This window comes from Lycium ferocissimum, chromosome 4 (genome assembly GCF_029784015.1).
Source record: "Lycium ferocissimum isolate CSIRO_LF1 chromosome 4, AGI_CSIRO_Lferr_CH_V1, whole genome shotgun sequence".
Taxonomy (NCBI): domain Eukaryota; kingdom Viridiplantae; phylum Streptophyta; class Magnoliopsida; order Solanales; family Solanaceae; genus Lycium; species Lycium ferocissimum.
The window spans coordinates 27,074,990-27,095,892 of record NC_081345.1 but is presented as its reverse complement, the minus strand read 5'-3'; the positions used below and the strand labels follow the sequence as shown (position 1 = coordinate 27,095,892).

Genomic DNA, 20,903 nt, shown 5'->3' with positions numbered 1-20,903 from the left:
AGGGCAAGGTAGAGCTACTAGTATGTACAAGGTTTTGTTTAGTGTCTCTTGTTTCCTACACGGAGTTAGCTCACGTAGGCTTAGAGACATTAGATTGAATAACGTTCATATGGAAGCTCGAAATTCATCTCAAGGTGGAGATTGTGAAATTGAGAAGATATTCAAGCCAATTCCTACTCAAAAACGGAAAGAAATAAAAGGAAACTTTTTTTCTTTGTTGATTTTCGAGTGTTATTGTGATTTAGATCATTTCTAGGAAATGATTAGACCTAGTAGTATAAATACATGCTAAATAGGATTTATTAAGTAGGACAAAACATAGAACCTAAGAGTATTCAATCTTGTAACTTACTTTCTCCCTTGATATTAATAAAAGTGCCGGCCGTTCTCCGTGGACTAGGATCACATTGCTATGTTTTTATCGTTTCCGCGCTAACAATATCTCAATTAATTCAGGAAGGAAGTAATCTAGTATGATATTATAAGTGGAAATTCTCCAAAAAAAGATAGGGTGAGTGAATATGAGATACCAGTCGAAAGACTACAAGTTCCACGTGCAAATTTCAGTTTATCACTTTGGAACAAAAAACTGAAAGACCATTAAGTTCATAAATTGTTTTCCCCCAAAAAGATAAATCCATTTACCCTTCAATAGCAATAATAAAAGCTTAACAGAAATTAGTATAGTTTGATTGTAAGATAAACCATATACATAATAGAAGATATTAATAACTGGATATCTAACAATGCTTTTAACCTTCTACAGATCCAAAGAGCTGTAAGCTTCTTCACCTTCTTGATATTCCTCGTCCATGAAATCCTCTCTCTGGAAGCAATCATCTTGAAAGAGGAAGCTTGGGGCTTCCGTATGTTTCTGGGGGTTACAGTCATTCAATCCGATGACTGAAACTATCTTCTCTCTGATGCAATTTCCAACATTATCCGTGTTAACCTCTTGAGACTGTACTCCGAGAAGAGAACAACATTCTTCTTGGAAGTTCAAGTCATTGGAGGATAAGATCAGGCGAGCAAGAGTTTTTGCAAGATCAGGTGCATAATCACACATCTGTGAGAAAAGAAAAATTGAAACCTTAGCTATATATGCGAAGGCAAACTGGGATTTTAGCCATTTCAAGTTTAAAGAGGATCATATCTATTCAGTTAGAAGGCTTATCGAGATGTTAAATTGGTGAATGTGGAATTTTACTGCACCTACTACTAAGTTGTAGCAGTGGATTAATATAAATACACACAAGGATATAAACTATTCGGGTCTATAGCTAATGTCTGGGACAGAGACTACAGACACATCGATCAGCTGTGCCAAACTACTTACGCCCTTGACCATGGATAAAGGTACTGAATTTAAAAGGCCTCTGCAGAACATGAAAGCACACACACTTCCAGCTAATAAAAACGCTATATCTGACAAAAGCTGGAATTGTATTGCTAAATGGATAGTGCTTTAAAAGCCACTTATAGTAAAAAGGAGAACTTTTTCTAGGAAGCTTTCATCCCCAATTTCTTGCCAACCACTTACAGATTCAATCAGCCCTAGTTGTATAAAACTTCAGCTGGTGTTTAAAGAATGTAAAAGTCTAAAGCATGACTAATTTCTGTAATATGTGTGAACTACAAGCCAGCTGGAATTGCTGAGTATTATCTGCTTAGCAACCAATCCTTAACAATCTGTTTAAAAGAAAAACATACAAACTACTCTTTCTGCTTCATGTTTGGGTATGGACATATAAGAATGCAGAATGAATCAAACAACAGGGGTATTTTCTTCTTCAAAGCTTAGCTAATAACAGGAACTAGAAAATTCCATGACAAGATAGAATGCTAAGAAGAGACAAAATTTTACCTTAAGTGCACGTGTACTTAGGAGAATCCCTTGATTATTTTCCTTTAAGTCATCCAAAGCACATTTGACAGCTTTTCTAGCAAGATTTCGATCAGGTAAACTGTTTTGTGCAACCCACTGTTTCACCTTGTCAGCAAGTTAAGCAAAACATATGTGCAAGAAAATTTTCATTGTTTGAAGATATTGCTAACAGTGTATGACATAAGTATTGAGATTATGACGGATATTGTCTATGGTAACAATGGATGGCAATATGAATGTGGAAATATGGTGGTAGGTTCTCCCATTCCAGCATTACACAACCATCATGATCTGCAACGTTCGGTAGAGTCAACCCATAACTTTTCCAGTTGATGCTTGTCAATGCATCAAGGGATGACTGAGCAACCGAACAAGGAACAAAGTCCGTGAAACATAAGATCTGGAATCACGCATAGAAGATCATTGATACCAATCAAAGAATTGTACAAACTATAATACTGAAAAGGAAAAGTGAAGGCATGCGAGATACTGGCAACTAAAAGAAGATGAACAAGTAATGCTCAGAGATGATCTTAAATAACTTCAACAGCATCTCATCAATCAGTTACGAGGAACTTAATTTTTTTTTTTAATTTAAATTGCTTAATATATTTTGTTAACGCATCCAATAATACCAGACTAAGTTTTAACCAAACATCGTCCTGATACCATAGACTAAAGACAACTCACAATTGATGCTAAGGCACATACTGTCGTTTAACTTGTCTTTGTTAGGTTGAACTTCCAACATACCTCCAGAACATGCTTACTGTAAGGACTACAAATGCCTGGGACGACCAGCCTATAACTTGTAGTAATTACTTAACAAAAACTTCTGATATCCTCTAAAATGTAATAAGCAATACTTAATTAAACATAATACCAGAGCCATATTTGTTTACACTAGATAAGATCGGATAAGTAATGTATCCTGTTTGGTGCGTAATGGGATACTCTAGATGTTGGAAAATACTATATTTTCTATTACAATACAAGATCGTACTTTTCACGTAGAATAATTTTTTCCAGATATGTAATCATATCCATGAGTTTAAATGGAGCCACATGGTCAGCGAGGATTTATATCGCCAACCCCAACTTGCTTCGAATTGAGGGCATCGTTGTTGTCGTTGTATATGTAACCCATCCAGTCCAATGTTATCAAGATGACCATAAGGAAAAGGTCCACTTACTGGCCCTCAAAAATTGAAAATATTTTGCAGTTATTACTCACATGAATAGCTCTCTACTCTATGATAGCGGAAGATGCATAAATCTTAGCCCTCCGCACACGATACGGTGCACAAGGTTCTTCATCTTGTGTTCCATGTTTTATTTAAAAACATAAGATTCATATAGTGATTAAAAAACACTGGAAGGTTGAAATCCCGAAGACATTAAAATAATGCAGATCTGAGATATATTATCGTTAGCTTTCACGATCCACACGTTCTAGGATAAAAAATGATTTCAAATTACAAGTTAATAGAAGTTAGGAAAGAATCTGCAACATGACATATATACAGTGAAAACGGTGATATCTATATTCGGTCACAACATGGTTAATAAGCACATTCAGTTTTTTATGGTTTTAAGAGCTTTTTTCAATTAATAATCCAAAAACAAACCTCTGTTTTCATGTCTTGTTCCCTGATGCAGGAAGAAGGGAATGGTTCTGACATCTCACTGATAATCACCACAGCTTCCACCACCTGGCTATTGCCCTGAGAACTTCCAGAAGATTTAGCAACCCCAGTTCCAACCTTCAGATTTTCCCTGAAATAAGAAACTACAGCTTTAGTATAAGATCATTTTAATCCACATTATATTTTTTGCTCCTGACGACAGTACCATCTCCAAAGGAGAATATCCCATCTATGAGCTGTTGCAATTTCTAGTTTAGCAGCACCAATAGATCTTAACTAAACAATGTTAGGAAACTTAAATCCTCCTACATCAAAATACAATTGAATCCTCGACCCAGATTATAAAAAGCTTGAGTTTGAGTTGCTACTTCCTGCATGCTACATGTGATCAGTCTTCTTGCCTCTACTCCTCACTCTGGTTATATGGCTTGAGCTCTAGCATTCCCTTTTATGTGTGACCCTGACTTTCTCTCACCTGGTCCAGTGCATCGCAAGCTTCTTTTTCCCATCTTAACTCAATCTAAATTATTTCACTAGACGAGTCTTTTAAGAAGTTAAATCTACAAATTATACATTATAGAAAAATAAATAACTACTTTATATCACACCAAAGTACCTTAATGAACATTCAGACAGACAGACAGACAAAACCATACAAGAAAGAGAGAAGAACTGCAAATGTTACACTATTTAATGGGCAAATTGCAGAATGAAAGACCCAATTTAAAGATAGTAGATGCAATAGTCCAAATAAAGCATGAAATGACAAAAGTCAGGGAAACAACGTCAGAGTGGACAATTTAAAAACAAGAAATAGCATTGCTAAGTACTGCTTTGTTATTTTTATTTTAGAACCTAAGAATTATGAATTCAACAAGAGGAAGTAAGACCTATTAACAGATCTACGAATGCATCATTCATTAGATAAAACATAGCACCTTTCTAATACTCACCCAGTTGAGAAGTAAGTGTGGTGATTATGAACATAATCCTTGAGTCCTACTTCCAAGCATTTTATGCTTTCAACGGGAGAACACACAGAACTTCCCTCAATTGCCAGAATACGACTTTCAAACTGTGATCCCAAAGGGTCATCGCCACTAACTAAGAGTTCCAATACAACTCTCTGGAAGAAGAGAAAAAACTATCAGCCACAGAGAGGTAGGGCTCCTGGTTATTTCCTAGGAAACGGGAGAAGGAAAAAGATAACTCTTTTAATTAAATAATTCATCCAAGGAACTTAGTTAAAATGACATATTAAAGCTCAAAATTTTCAATGCTCAATGCTAATTTGATAATGACAGAAATATTTTTGACATGGCGAACTCATCCAAAACTAAACGCTTGCATTTAGTAGGTCCACAGTTGATATAATATACTTTACTTTGAATACCTTGAGCCGTCTGAGCAGTTAGTAGCTATCATTATATACCAAGTTACATTTGTTTCGAACTATGGTAGGGGTATATAGAGGAGATAGTTGCATTTGATCTGAATTACAAAACATTTCGAGAAAATCAATGAACTTACCGGAATCTTCACAAGGATCATCTGCGTAAAAAGCCATGAAAAACTGAACTTAATAAGAAATTTTCTTTACAACATACCCAGTGTAATCCCACAAGCAGTGGCGGAGCCACACTGTGCCGAGGGTGTTCATCCGAACCCCCTCGGCGGAAAAAAAACACTGTTTTTACAAGGTTAAAATTATTTTTTATGTATATATAGTAGATGTTGAACCCCCTTAGGCTTCTTTGTATGTTTACTTTTTTATATTTTGAACCCCCTCGGCGGAAATCACGCTCTGCCACTGCCCACAAGTGGGTATGGGGACGCTAATAGAATTCTTTAAATTTGAAAAATCATTGTCAGATAGAATGAGCTGAGAGACATAACATTGACCTTCTGAAGAAAGCAGGTCACCTCTGCCAATAAGTCATCAAGGCTCTTGGATATTGATACTGATACTTCAGTCCCGCTGCAATGTATAACTAATTAACCATGTGCAGAAAGACAGAAGCACAGGAAGGGTGGAAAGACTAGATAGGTACAGCCAAGAGAAAACTAGTGTGAGACTATTATCACAGGATGAAGCCCCTGCAAATGGCATACCTGAATTTGACACCATTCTTTACAGTTGAGGGTAGCTTTGTCAGTCTCCCAGCAGAAATAAATTCTTTTAAATTTAAGTTTAAGTTGTGTATCTCACTATCAGATATGCCTGCAATATTTATCCCTCAATTTAAGTTACCAAATACGCTCAATTCTATGAGATGATAGGAGATTAGCCAATGTTATATTAGCCAATGTTATATACTTGTAAAAAGTAAGATTGTTAAAAAAAAAAATATGCTATACATGTGAATTATGAAGCTGTGATTATGGAAGATAGTTCTGTCTAGAAACCATTCTTCCAACGCAATATCAATGTTACAATGGGCACGCTAAGACAAAAGACAAGCAGTGTGATTACAACATAAGTTCAATGTACAGTCAAACTGCATCTATACATAGTTTTTAGCTGATACACCCTTTCACAAGGTGTTACAGATGAGCATGTATTCTGTAACAAAGTTAATGGTTATGGAATGGTATCATTCAAGACGTAAATAGACAGAATTCAGTGCAGAGTTAGCTATGAGACAGTTTTAATAAAATGCTGATCCTAATTTACCATAAGCAAACTGGACTTGCTTTAATGGTAACACCTCTTGTTAAATTAAAGGTTTGAAGGTTTTGAGACTGTTCGAATAGCAAGAACGACTATGCTGTTGCATTAGCTTAACCTATAAATATCTCCAGCATTAGAAAGCTTCATTTATCTTCCTCTTCCTAAAGTTCATTATCACATCACATCCCTCAGAGGACAAAGGAAAGAATAGGACTAGCTAGAGTAGTGCGTGCAGAATATGTCATGTATAAATTTCCGCCAATGCATAAGACTGATTGAATTGCACTACAGACCAACCACATGTCAGCTGCCATGAGTTCTAGAAAACTATAGTAAAGTAGCAGCAGGCAAGCAAGAAGTTCATCCTTTGAAGTTGAAGTAGTTACAGTACTTAATTGATACCACCTTTATTTTTTCATCACAAAATTTCCCACTTTTTGTCCTAACTATAAAATTTGACTAAGCAAAAGAACTGTTCACCAAGAAAGGTAGGACTTACTTGTAGTTGCAATAGAAATCATCCCATCTGCAATGTAAAGGATACAATATTATTAGCAAACTCACCAGGTGGTGGAAAAAACTTATGGAAGGCTTTTCAATTGTATTCAGGCAGGAGAACTCCAAAGGCAGAGCACATATTTTTGAGTGGCAACACCTGTGAACCGCTGGAAGCTGAATAATTAAAAATTGAACTCTTATGTTAGTTACTTCTTTTTGCTTTCTTTATGTTGTTTTCCATTTTTTTCTTATTCGCCAGTCATGGGAATAAAACAAAGGCATTTTTGCAACCTTATCACTTGCTGAAACATTTTGTTGGTTCGCCACTAGTATCAGCGTATTTCTCTCTTTCATCCCACCCCACAACATAATCCTATTTTTCAGCTCCCTAATCTGTTGGTTCACACCTGAAGAGAAACTTTCCTAGTAACTTCAAGTTGAGCATCAAATTATGCTTCATATTCCAAGAGTACAAGGTGACTTTTTGTTGTTCCTTAATCAGCATTTTAGTCAGTCAGAATAAAGTGCAGGTCATGGCTTATGGGGCATGCACCATCTAGGAATTACAGGAACTACTGTCTCAGCATTGTGCATAAACAAGAAAATAGATCACTATTATGTAGTAACAATTTATTTCCATGTTGCGTTGAAGTGTGAGGTCTTGTTTCTTTAATACGTACGAAACACAGATAAGTTTAGACGATAGCTCTGTGTCTACTGAACCTTAAACCAAAGCAATGTGCACATCAGGTATAACTCCTCTCTGAGGAATATAACTTCGGAAAATAGAGTCAAAACATAACAAGCATGCAATTGCCAATTGCTTACCCCATTGATTAGCCAGAACAAGGTCATCTCCGTATTTCAAATATTGGTATTCCTCCAGTTTGCTCCCGACACCAGTATCAGAAACTGTTCGTGAGAAAATTTAGTGATTCATCATCATAGATTCTGCTAACTGTATTGACAAAAATCTCAAACTGCTGTTAAGTTATTATGCATTATGTTTCTTAAATGCAATTCCATTTCCCTATCTCAAGCAAAACAATCATTGAAAACTTGAACTAGACAGATTAGCAAGGACAAATCACTTTTAAGCTGCAATTCGGGCATATTTATACTCTCAACCAAAAGATTAAAAGTTTGTGTTGTAAATGATTTCCTCCGTGCGGTCTATGCAGACCGAAGCAGGTCCCAAGCCCGGAAAAAGGAGTAGGATAACTGTAGGTTGAAGGCCATTGTAAAAATAGATTAAATTCATTCAATAGTGGAGAATGGATTCCTTATCTATATAGCCGACCTTGTCTAGCTTTTGGATTGAGATATACTCCCCCAGTCCCAATTTATATGAGGGTTGACCTATTTGGAGAGTCAACAGCTCTTTCTTTGACTCAATTTCAAACATAGATTCTTTGAGTATTTACTAATAAAATTTACATATTTGAAAACTAATAAGAAGTACTGTAAGTCTGCATAATTAATAATTGACAATACAAAGAAAGAGCTGTTTGACTCTCCAATAAGTCATAAATTGGGAGAGAGAAGGTTTTGAATTAGAGAGAAAAAATTGCACGCAAATGTGAATATCATAAATCCAGAAAAACTAGTCAATAGACATGCATGTACAGAATTACGGCATGCATTACGCAGATACGAATTTCTAAAACGAAAAAATAGAAGTATGGTTACCATAATAAACACAGTATTACACACACACACACACGTGTCTCACCTGAAATTCGAACGAAGTGGAGTGGAAATCGAGAAGAGGAGGTCAATTTGACAGTTAATCTGCAAAGATCATCAGACATGCGGCATCGTTGAACGGCTAAGAAAATTAACTGCAAAAGTAGAACAATAGTGAATATAATTGTTAAACAAATACGAAGATGTAGTTCGGAGTAGAAATGTAGAGGCACATGTTTATAGAGCATTTGCACTGATGAGATTTCCATTTCTGTTGTTGTTTATAGCAGTAACCAGAGAGAGAGAGTACACCCGCCAATTGCAACAGCAATCATCTGCATGTTCGGCCGCCTTGAGTATTTGGTATATATATTGGGGAAAATTGCCATGATAATTTTTCACTTTTTTTCGAAAAATTATTTCATTTTATTTGGAATTAGTCATAAAAATTCTAAATACAACTAAAATCTTATTTTTACTTTCAATACATTCAAACAACCAAATATTATGTGCAAAAATTATAACCAAACACAACTTCATCTTCAACTCGAACTCCAAAATTCCAAATAAAGTGAAAAATATTTGGTTTTCATGACCAAACTCCTACTTAAGGTGAGTGTGTATTCAGGCACTAGTTGTCATTTTTTATCCAACTATTCACTTCTTATTCGTACGTTTAGCCGATTGCAAATGATTTGAAAAGAGAGCTTTTAACTTAGATGCGGTGGCTATATATAAGAGTTATTTCTCCTATATATTGCCGCTTATAAATGTTAATGTGCTTCTAAATTCGAAAAAAAAAAAGAGAGAGAGGAAAGGGAAAAAAATTGACGGTTTTCTAAATGAAGTCGAAAATTTCTCAATATAATTAAGTACTTAAAACGAAGAGAAATTTAGAATTTTAAACTAGTGAATATGGAAAATAACAATGTCCATAACATATTTATACAGTTTGAATATAAAGATGACACTCGAATTAATTTTAGATAATATGCTTCTCCTTGAGCTGAAGTTGAAACTTGAAACTATTCCTCTATTACAAACTTGGTCCTCTTTTTCTTTTTCCTTTTTTCGACTAATGAAAGGAACTTCATATTAAGACGAAAATTTAAAGACAGTGCAGTGACGATTCAGTCACAAGATAGTCTGCGGAAAAGTAAATAAGCCAATACGGTCGTAGTTCCAAAAAACATCTTCATTTCCAGCATAAAAATGACTAGAACTGATGTAGCTCAAGAGAAAGCCGCAAAAAATTGGTGACAAACATAGAAAGAACAAAAATTTCATGCAGAAGTTTGACTCAAAAGTCGAGTATTATACCCAGCTACGGAGCGCACAACAGGAAGAACAAAAGAGAAATCTCCAAGAGAAAGTATGCACCAAGATGATCAACTCTCTGGAAAACAATGACCATCTTGAACCTACCAACCCTGCATCTGAGTTGGATAATATGCTAGCAAGACTTCAATGAGAGAATTAATGGAGATGATATCTTAAATTAAAGTTATCAAGAAGGTCCAGGACCACCTAGAACACAGAAAATGTTAGTAATCTGACAACAGCGCCGCATATGTTACAGTTGGTTTGTCAATCTCTCCCATCATCTAACGCTACAAGAATGAGAAACAACAGAGGGAGGGAAAAGAACAGGGAAAAGAGGGGAGGAGAGATCTTTAACTCCTAAAACAGACCGAAAAACTAAATGAACATAAAACAAAAAGACTATGGTTTACTATCTTAATCTTCCAAGGTATCCAAGAAACCCTGCAACTCTTTTAAACCTTCTGCAGAAATGCTCCTATGCACCCTTCCGCGTGGCACAACCAAGTTAGGAGGTGGCTGCTTTTGAAAACACACCACAACCACAGATAAATTGTCCCCACTCTTTCTTTTCAGAGCCTCATCAACGAGATCTTTGCTGCACATCACTGGATTATTGTGTTCCTGAAGCCTTCGACGAGCAAAGTCCACAGCATTTTGGCTCATGAAGACATCCCATATACCATCACAGCCTATTATTAGAAACTCGTCCTCTTCTGTAAGTCTGGTGCTCATAAGTTCAGGTTCTCCACTAAGGGGACCACCATCATTAGATTTTAATCCTTCCAGGTGCCAATCTCCTAAAGCACGAGCCACATTAAGTTGTCCATTCAGGTAGCCGTCATACACATATCCTCCGGAAGCCTCAATGCGCTCTTTCTCCCGAAAACAACCTGGTTTGTGATCTCTCGACATCTCAATAGCTTTACCACGGCGACAGAGTACAGCTCTACAATCTCCTGCATTTGCCACAACCAGCGAACTGCTTTCCATGCAAAAGATTAAAGCAAAAGTGAGATAAGATATTTAAGCGATCTCTTCACTATAGGCTGAAAAGCATGTGTGTGTGTGTTGTGCGCGCAGGGGTGGGGGGGCGGAGTAGTACAGTGCAGGAAATGCAAAAATTTAATGACAATGTGCAGGCACATGTACAAGAATGATTTTCTCATAGTGATGGATATATCTTTCATAAAAATTAGGTCAGACCTTCCCTTCGAGAAATTTAACATAGATGGCACAATAAACTCATCTCGAGATATATATTACTGAAAAGTAGCTCAGCACCACAATGTTCGACTCATATCATCAGATTCATCTATATGGGGTTTTGAAGGAACATGTTGTGTATCCAAACCAGAAAAATACAAATCCCAACTTAAAGAACTTTCACAGGGATGTTCAGTCAATGTTCCAATGCCATAAAAATTAGTACAAGTTCTAGCCTTTATTTTCCCTAGGTAGAGTGAGTCTACTTAGTGAACTGGCAGGAATGTGGAAGGTAGATGCGTGAGGAATACAGGAAGTGGTCGAAGTTTCCAAGAAGACATCAACAGAGAAGCTCATGCAAATAATTTAGACTGGGAGGTCTTACATATTGTATATCTTGAACATAACTGCAAATTACATTAGAAATTTAGTTGTCAAAAAGAAGAATCCACTTATCAAAAACAGAGAAACAATGAGAATAGTGCAGACGTGCTAGTAGAAAAAGCAGTGCAGATATTCTAGTTGAAAAAGCACAGATTTCCTATAAATTAATACCATCATTGGCTTCCAAATTCAAACCCGCCCTGTATCTGTCTTAATCCCATTGCCTAACCCCATCCAGAAAATAATGAAAACTAATGGAAACTAAACAGTGCCACAAATGAATTTTAATTAAACAACAGATGATTAAATGTTCTCTTCAACGGAGAGCAAGTGAACCTTCCAATAACAAGGGCTGCCAAAGCAGTGGTACCGGAAGCAAGATCAGCATCCAAGGTGCAGGCTTCTGCGAAAGCAGTATCAGTTTGCAAAAATGCAGAAGAAAGTGCCCTATCAATCTGCCTTGGGAAATCTTTATCCTCGGCAATAAACCTTGGTAAGTGGTTGCAAGCAAAGTCAGCTGCATGCTTTCCTCCATGTCCATCGAAAACCTTACATAAATAAAAACAAAAAGTTGAGTTCGAATACATCAAACGTATTTTTTCCTGTGTCCACCATAGATATGAACACATGCAATGTGTCTTAAATGTCCCCCCAAGCACAAACATCCCAAAAGCAAGAAGACTCTCAATTTGTAAGCAAACTTGATGTTGAAAGCCAATATTCTTCAGTTTCATAGCACAAATGCAACACAAAAAAGATCTGCACTCCAAATTAAATTTCCAGATATCTAAAAGACAAAAACAAATCCCAAATTTGAAACACTTCTTTCCTCAGCCTTGCATAAGTAATCACAATTCTTGGTATTACTTCAAACTCCAAAGCAACACTAGGTCAAGGTATATTCCAATCAATTGTTGGAAAAATAATGAAATGTAACAAACACAGTGGGCAAATAAGCAACTCCGTGAACACACTAATCAGCTTGAAACATCTTTTTAACCATTCAGCTCCAGTATTGTCTTGGTGGTGGTAGCGTAATGACTAGTTAATGGCTGTTCATAGTTCAATCACTAAACAGTGATAAACAGTGAATCTTTGACCAAAATAAGCTATCATTTTAGCCAATTCACCAAAATAATACATTTTTTTGAAAATTTACAGAACTAGAATAAACGTATTTCACAGTAACGTATTAGGCATTATTTTATTCAAAAAATTCAACGGGCAAAAAAGTTAAAGGTTAACGGTGTTAAAGGGTAATTCGTTACTGTGAGTAACGTTTTATGGTTAATACGTTACTGTGAGTAACGACTCTAAAGAATACAAAATCTGACATTGATTGATCTTAAAGTCGTAACTCAGAGTTACAACTTCAGGCTAAAACGTAACTGACAGTAACGTTTCTACAGAATCCAGGCACGAGCAGTTAAATCCTGCAAAGAATTCTTCAAATTACGAACCCTTCTGATTGATGTAATTATAAAACTTTACCGACAATATTGATTACCCTTAAAAAAAAGTATCGATTAGCCTTACAAAAAGATACTGATTAGCCTTAAAAAAATTGATTAGGATTAAAAAAATATTGATTAGCCTTATAAAAAAAAAATATATTGATTCGATAAATAAAGTAGCAGTTTTTCAATTTCAAAACAACACCAGCAGTGGGAAATTATATGAGCAGAAGTTGGTTAATTCTCCCTTTCAACATTTTCTTATACATTTTAAAGTGCAAGATGGTTAAGACCCAAAAGAAATTAAAGATACAATGTCTTAAGTTTACAACAATAACTACTAGTAATTAATGCTTATATATCACAGTCTTTTCATATATGAAAATTAAGAAGCAACCATCTTTCATATCTACTGCTTAACAAAAAATACTCCATCTTCTAGAAGCAAAACAACAGCTAAATTTGGTCTCTCAATTCACTTCGCTGGAACTAAATTTGTATAAAGCAAAACGGCAGCTAAGAATGGTTTCCATCAAGTTGTAGACTAAGAGACCTTAGTGAATCATATATACTCCATAAAATAAAGCACTCAAATCAGCTAGGATAAAATAAAGAACTCAAATCAGTGGAACATTGAAACCATTAATTAACCATAAAACGTTACTCACAGTAACGTATTAACCATAAAACGTTACTCACAGTAACGAATTACCCTTTAACACCGTTAACCTTTAACTTTTTTGCCCGTTGAATTTTTTGAATAAAATAATGCATAATACGTTACTGCCGAATACGTTTATTCTACTTCTGTAAATTTTCAAAAGAATATATTATTTTGGTGAATTGGCTGAAATAATGGCTTACTTTGGTAAAAAATTCCTAAACAGTAAATGCTAAGTAAATGAGTTTACTGATATCATTAGTTTTCAGTATGAGAAGAAACTTTCTAACTCCTTCCCCTACAGGGAAAAAAGTGGTCTTGCATTGTAAATTTCAGCAAAAAACCCTTAACTTCCGTTTCCTTCCCATCCCTCAGTTTTATCAAAATGCACAACTAGCCATGGGAAGAAAATAACGTCAAAAACTTAAAACAGAAGAACTACCCTTCTAACAAATTATTTCATCAATACATTCCTCCTGACACATCAGTTCCCGACATTCCCAATGCATGTAAAGTGGATATAACCAAGTACCAAGAACTTGCAAGCATCCCCGTCCAATTACTTTTTTTCCAAAAAGGAACTTGTACTAAATAATTTTGCACTTCTGTACCCTATCATTTGTGCTGTTCTCCCCCTATTCTATTTGTACTTTTATTTGTTTTCCCCCTATTCTATTTCTATTTTTATTTGTATTTCTATGACTTATCAACTTCAGGTACTGACAGTTTAATCTTTCTAGTTGGGCCAAATTAATTTGACCCTTTCAAACAACATCACTTATTTAATTGTCTTCCTAAAGTCCCCAGAAAAGAACAGTCTTCTGCAACAATTCCGAAATAACTCTTGAAATTCCCAAACACACTGAAATGCCGGATAGTAGCAAATAATAAATAATTTCTATGTTGCTCAGACCCATCAAAATATTGACGTAATACAGATTTCTCCCAACTATGTGGAACTACAGTTGCCGTATGTATAAAAATAATAATTAATATCATGCCAAGTTCTATGAAGTGCAAAAGTGGAGAACGTTATTACCCCATAGAAGGCACGAGTCCCTTCATTAGAACTAGTTGATCTACAGAGGCTCATAAAATTGTCGGCACACACATACACATCTTCCATGCTTGACCGAGATCCCATGTCAGCCCAAGCACCTGAGCGAAGTATGGGAAGGTACTCTGTTGCATGATCACCTGTAGCTGCTCTTGGTTCAAGAGAAACATCTGATAACTTGGTTCTCACCTGGTAAATCTCCACTCAAAACTTCAATACACATCAAGAAAATACAAAATCACCAAAGATCATACAAATGCTGAAAGTTTCAAGTTCTCCAGCCAGCAAGGCATTCAAAGTAAGATAAAAATAAAAAGTAACAGACCATAATATTCAGATAAAGAGACCAGAAAAGCTTAACTAATAACTAATAAAGCGAACAAACAAAACATGTTGACCCAATAATTGAAATATTAAACTTTAGTCATTTCAACATACTACCCTATTAAGATTACAGCCTCTCTACGTTCACAAGGTAGGGGTAAGGTCCGCACAAACAGCACCCTCCCCATGCTCCACCAGTGGGATTACACTGGGCATGTTGTTGTTGTGTTGTACCCTATTAAGATTTTTCATATTGACCTAGGAATAAAATTCCTACAAGAATTCATGGAACACCAGATTAAACTTCTTTTTCATTAGGTAGTACATAGAAACACCTGCGCCTGTAAATTTTAACATTTTATTTACGCAGCCCATCAAACACGGTTGGACCTGTCCAATACCAAATGCTTCCACACATCTTCCCAATAAGACAATCAAACAGTCAGAGAAAAGAACAGCTTCTATTGCTTTAGAATACATATGATAACCTTCCTAACTTGGTTAACCTTCCTAACTTGGTTGCTATCTTTATCAGGCAAAGTCAGACCACCACAAAAATGTCAAAAATATTTGTTGATATAAGAAATCACACCATAATGAGATATGCAACAAACAAAACAATAGAGTTATTATCTCTTTTTTTAAAAAAAAAAAAATCTATTAAACAATACATATGATAACCAGGGAAATTTCAATAATGTACAATCTAGCATACAAAATTATATTTATGTAGCCATATTTTTAAACAACACCACGCATAGCCACTTTTTCACAATATACAACTTTATACATCCGGAGTAGACAATGTATCAACCTTGTATAAAAATGTATAGAGTATATAATAATGTATAAGAGGTGTTTATATCCAAGAAAATTCAATTGTATACAACAATATGCAACATTTTTTCGATTGTAGCGAGGGGTACAAATTGGGCCATTTCGGGTAATTTTACAAATATGGGCTATTTTGGGTAATTATTTTTCCTAAATAGTCATAGAGGGTTATTTCCCCATGTTAACCCGCCTACGTTATTTTGTTTCCTTTCTGAACTAAGGCAACTAACCCAAATTGCCTATTATTTAACAGCAAACATAGCAACTACACGTCAATGCCAAACTAGTTAGTATCGGCTACATAAATCCTCAATAATTGGACTTTTATAGTAACAAATTTAAGTTTTTTCTAACACCGGATCTAAAGTAAGTAAGCCTTCATTCCAACGACTAAAGTTGCAAGCAAATAATAACCCAAACACACACAAAAAAATTAAGAATTTACCAAAGAGGGATGTCGAACAAGGGATTTCTTGGTGGCAGAAGCAACTAAACGGTAGGGCCCAGCAAGAGGGTTAGGTGGCTTGCTGTTGCTGGAGCTCTCATTTTTATCAAACATCAACTTATTATTGTCTTCCATTTTGATTCTCGAACATAACTCTGTTAGGGCAAGAAAATATGTGAATCAATGTAGAAATTGTTAGCAAAATTTAGGGATCTTTGGTGCAATTTTTTATTGAAATCTAGGGTTTTAAAATTAAGGGGTTTATTAAGGAAGCGGGAAAAGAGGAGGGAAATTGTAAGGTGTGGGAGGAAACAGAGAGATTTAGGGATAGATAGAATGCAATTGGATGTATGTGTGGGATCTGTTTTAGCGGATTTCTGAGCGTTGTTTTTGAGATGGAGACTTGAAGCAAGACGGTGATTCCTTTGACTACTAAAATTCTTTTATAATATTATATATTACCAATTAAAAAAAATTAATTTTATTTTTTATGATAAGGAACCTGAGCAGAGCTAATAGCCCGCAAACCCTATAAGAGAGTTAAATTGTACTACGAAAAGCTCGACGAAGAAAGTATGTAGGGATTTCGAACCTGAGACTTCAGTTGGAAAACCTCTTACTCAACCAACTTGGCTGCTCTTTCGAATACTAATAATTCTTTTTATATATTAATAAAGTCTAACTTATGATGATAGTATTAATTATTACTTTATGAAATTATCAATTAAATATTTATTATGAAAATTCAATTGTAATTTTTTTATAAATAATTTGGTTCTGAAAATATTTTTTACAACATCGATCTCTATAACTTAAATTTAACGACGACATCTTGTTAGGTACGTACACAAAAGCTATGACTCTTCACTCATTAAACTACGTTATTTGAATGATTTCTATATGTGGATATTTGATATAGAATATTTTCACCGCCATAGAACGTATCGTCACGTGTTTCACTTTTTCTTATTTATATTTTATGAATCTCTAAATTTTTATTTTACTTGCTCCCACTTGGTTGGATTTTCTAATGAAAGAGCTTTAATTTTCTTATTCAAGAATTGGCAAAAGTGATGATATTTGAGATTATTATATGATAATATATTGAGATTGCTATACAAGAATTACTGCATAAAAGTCACGAATTAGTTGTACTAATTAATATACATATTTTTTTTTGGAAAGTACGCATAAGAATTATTACCAAATCTTATGAAGTACTACCATGCTTTTATTTTTATTTCACAAGATTTTGATTTTAATTAGTTATATCATATTATATTATATTTATATATAAAGAACAAGACGCATCACTTTAAATTAACGATCTTGTTTTGTATAGTTAGTAGATTCGTTGCATTAGTTTAGAAGCACCTGCATAAATAATTATGAGCTCAGCTCAGTTAGTTGATTGGTTGATAAGCATTGAATGGTGATATCGATTTATAAACAAACCTTTGTGTATTTGGATAAAAATGCTAAAAATGATGTTGTTGCTGTAGTTGGTAAAAAAAATTGATAAGCTATCTTTTTTTGTTTGTAAAATGACAATATTTCACTTGTTTTTTTTTAAAAAAAAAATACAAATTTAAAAATGTCCTTGTATGGAAAAGGATGAACAAAAATTTATGAAATGGGAAGGAAGTTAGAAGTTTTGTTTGGAAAAAATATTAAGGATAAAATAGTAAATTTTTTTGTCAAACTAAAAATGCTTATAAGCTAAGAAACTCGTAAGTTGGGGTGAGTTATGACTTTTGATTGATTTTGGCTTGTAAGACTTGATTTATAAGTGTTTTGAGTATTAAACAAACACATAGATAAGTTAAAAAGTACTTATAAGCTAATTTGATCGTTTCTAAGCTTAGCCAAACACTATCTATATCACTAATAAAGATTGTGGTAGGATGAATATGATCCCTTCACCCTTAATCGGAGGTCACGGGTTCGAGCCTTGAGTATGTAGAAAACCCTATTAGGGAGCGCTCTCCCCCTTAAATAGGTTGTAGGAGGCGCGAATCTGAATTAGTCGGGACCTAATACAGATATCAGATACTAGATGAGAAATCAAAAGAGAGAAAAAAACACTATCTATGTATGTCAGTTACCAACGGTGTAATAAGACAAATTAGTATCTCGCCTCATTTCCTCATACAAGAAACTAAACAAGTGAAAAGAGTATGAAAAAAGAAAACGAACATTGCTTCGATAACTGGAAATAGCATTTGATGCTTAAAGTGTTGGCATTTGCCTACACGTTTATCTACTAGATCAACTTTAAATATTGTATTTGTTAACATCAGCACATTTATTAATCCATAGGCAATCAGGAATATCTCAATCAATACTTCCATTCACAGTAATTCATCGTTAACAGTCCAAACTTTCCTCACACGTAGGAAAAACTTTCCTCACACGTTTTACTTTTTGCCTATTGAGTACGTTTGAACTTGGACTAAACTCACATATAACTAAAACTATCACTCCAATTAAATTGAATATAATTAGCAGAAAGGGTCAAAATTACCTACTTGAGATCAAGTCAATTACTTAAATTGTTATTTTTCCAATTGCTTAAGCTTGAAGAGAGAGTTTCCACAACAATTAAGCTTTGTGGATCCTTGCTTATGCAAATGCAGGTGATAATTCATCATAGTGATTAGTCGACGACTGTTCAAGATTGTCTAATATCAGGATAGTATAGTACAAATTATTGGAAAGGTTTAAACACTCATTTAGCAGATTTAATCACGTTAAATTACCTCCATCCTAAATGTACATCATGGGGCAAGCCTTTTTTTCTTTGTTTGGTGAACAAAAATATTATTTCAATCAATTTACACATACAATATCTCGACTAATTTAAAGGGTCACCACTCATGTACCTTTTAATTACCAGTATGTTAAGTAAGCCTATACACCGAAATAGAAGAGATTGGGTTATACTAACGGTCGTAATGAAGATTTCTTCATGAGATTGCAAGTTTCTCATCTCTAAGTCAACAACTCAACCAACCTTTAGGTGCCGCAAGTTCGAACTATCTAACCTTTCCCATTTTGAATCTTTCATTAATTGGTTGGCAGGTTTCATGTTAGAACTTAATTATAATTTCTTATTTAACGGGATGGAGTTATAAAGGTTCTCGATATATAGAACTATAGGAATTAAAATACAAAGCATAACTAATTTGAGGCAATCTTCCCAAATATACGCAATAAACCAAAACAGAAAAAATTTATTTTCATTTTTATGTAGCTATAGTTTGCTATATATAGAAAGCGTCACAACTGAGTCACTAGCTCTTTTTCCATTCTTCAACCTTTATTCTTCACCCCACCTTTGAACAATCAACATTTGGGCTAATCTCGAAAGGAACGCTTGCCCCACATTGCCCCGGGATACCAGCGGCGCGACTGAGTTCTTCGTCCGTGGCACGGGAGGCAGCACTCTTCACGCACGAGCACGCGCTCTGACGGTCTGCAGTGGTGGTAGCAGAAGCGATAAGAGATTCAAGTCCGCTGCAGCAGTCCGACGGAACACTTCCACCAAACAACACATAACTGAGACATGGTTGAAGGCTATCGTACAAGGTGTCACACGTGATCACCGCCTTAGCCAGTGGTGCCACCACCATGCAAATGATTAGGATGAATGAAAGAACTTTCTTGCTTAGTATTGTTGGTAGTTTGAGTAAAGTGAAATGAAGTATGTACATATTATTTATACATGGTAAAGATTGATTATTCCTTTGTTGCTTATTGTTCGGCTTAGCCTCTTAGGAGAATTAGACTACACAGTGATGATTACAATGATAATACAAAAGTTGGGAAAAAGTAACGCGTTTTTCTTTTTTCTTCATTGCCTTTTCTTAGAATTTCCTATTTTCTTTTCATTTATGTAAATTCTTTTACAGTTGGCTCAAATTAAAACATTTGATAATTGATGGTGTATTATGTTGCTCGTTACCACCAACAGACAATATGATGCAGGACAATTGACTCTAGTTTACATCGGGTAGTTTTTTTATCTAGCTGATTAGTTTTTATCTCTCTTAGTAATGTTTAGTTCTCTTGTTCTAGTTCGCTATGCTATTTATTATTTATTTGATTTTCTTAGTTAGTCCAAAGACTTTAAGAGTGTTGATTCCCTAGATTAAGATCTAGATTTCATTATCTAAATTTGATTTTATTTCATTTAGTGTGGATCACCTAGATTTGTCGATTATATTTAGAAATTTTGTGTAATTTTCGCTTTTGGTCCTTAGCATAGTGATTGGTCATGAAAATATCATCATCATCATCTAAGATTCTCTTGTTTTTGGGGTTGAATACGAGTACGTCAATTCCTTTTATCTTTTAACAATTTCAGTAGATAGGATCGAGTGCTTTTCAAAGATAAAGATACCGGCTGGTTTCATAACTTCTACTCTTTTGATATAGGAAAATTAAACATGATTTTGATACTGTGTATGGGACAATCAATTATTTTGTCACAATTTACATGTCTTACCATAATTAAGTGCATTGTCTAAATTAGGACTTTTAACTTAAACAAGAGTCTTCTCCGATATAGAATTTAGAGTTGATTTTACCGCAATTGAAATGATTCATCTAAATTTTATTTGTTAAAATTCGGAATCTCGCCTAAATAGAATTAATTATTACCTTACGCAGAGTTTTATTAGAATTAGAGATTTTTTTTTTTTTTTATTATTAAATTCAAGGTCAATGGGGGTTTTTCGCACTGACCATTTTATTAATTAAAAAAAAGGTCTTCACAAAAAGCACAAAAAAAAATACAAAAAAAAAAGGAAAGAAAAAAGTAGTCCAGAAAC

The 20,903-nt window shown here is 34.7% G+C and overlaps 2 protein-coding genes across 2 annotated transcripts; both read right to left on the bottom strand.

The window, feature by feature from the left end:
• Positions 1 to 584: 584 nt before the first annotated feature.
• LOC132052047 (type 2 DNA topoisomerase 6 subunit B-like) lies at positions 585 to 8,733 on the bottom strand. The gene is made up of 12 exons (XM_059443388.1): positions 8,620 to 8,733; positions 8,433 to 8,541; positions 7,529 to 7,612; positions 6,702 to 6,728; positions 5,644 to 5,752; positions 5,434 to 5,509; positions 5,062 to 5,082; positions 4,485 to 4,657; positions 3,514 to 3,661; positions 2,093 to 2,285; positions 1,865 to 1,992; positions 585 to 1,066 (listed from the first exon to the last, which is right to left on the bottom strand). The coding sequence occupies exons 1-12, from the start codon at positions 8,653 to 8,655 to the stop codon at positions 761 to 763; spliced, it is 1,410 nt and encodes a 469-aa protein (XP_059299371.1). The 5' UTR covers positions 8,656 to 8,733; the 3' UTR covers positions 585 to 760.
• A 1,121-nt stretch (positions 8,734 to 9,854) lies between these two features.
• LOC132052046 (probable protein phosphatase 2C 22) lies at positions 9,855 to 16,424 on the bottom strand. Its single transcript, XM_059443387.1, has 4 exons — positions 16,072 to 16,424; positions 14,451 to 14,657; positions 11,633 to 11,844; positions 9,855 to 10,688 (listed from the first exon to the last, which is right to left on the bottom strand). The coding sequence occupies exons 1-4, from the start codon at positions 16,204 to 16,206 to the stop codon at positions 10,124 to 10,126; spliced, it is 1,119 nt and encodes a 372-aa protein (XP_059299370.1). The 5' UTR covers positions 16,207 to 16,424; the 3' UTR covers positions 9,855 to 10,123.
• Between the last annotated feature and the right edge of the window lie 4,479 nt (positions 16,425 to 20,903).

Excerpts from the sequence above, each read along its gene's own strand:
- LOC132052046 (XM_059443387.1), bottom strand. The coding sequence starts at position 16,206 with ATGGAAGACAATAATAAGTTGATGTTTGATAAAAATGAGAGCTCCAGC. Across the intron at positions 14,658-16,071 it reads TTGTTCGACATCCCTCTTTG|GTGAGAACCAAGTTATCAGA; the intron begins GTAAATTCTTAA and ends GAGATTTACCAG. Across the intron at positions 11,845-14,450 it reads GGACTCGTGCCTTCTATGGG|GTTTTCGATGGACATGGAGG; the intron begins GTAATAACGTTC and ends TATTTATGTAAG.
- LOC132052047 (XM_059443388.1), bottom strand. The coding sequence starts at position 8,655 with ATGGAAATCTCATCAGTGCAAATGCTCTATAAACAT. Across the intron at positions 5,083-5,433 it reads TGACCTGCTTTCTTCAGAAG|ATGATCCTTGTGAAGATTCC; the intron begins GTCAATGTTATG and ends CTTTTTACGCAG. Across the intron at positions 4,658-5,061 it reads TGATCCTTGTGAAGATTCCG|AGAGTTGTATTGGAACTCTT; the intron begins GTAAGTTCATTG and ends CTCTTCTTCCAG.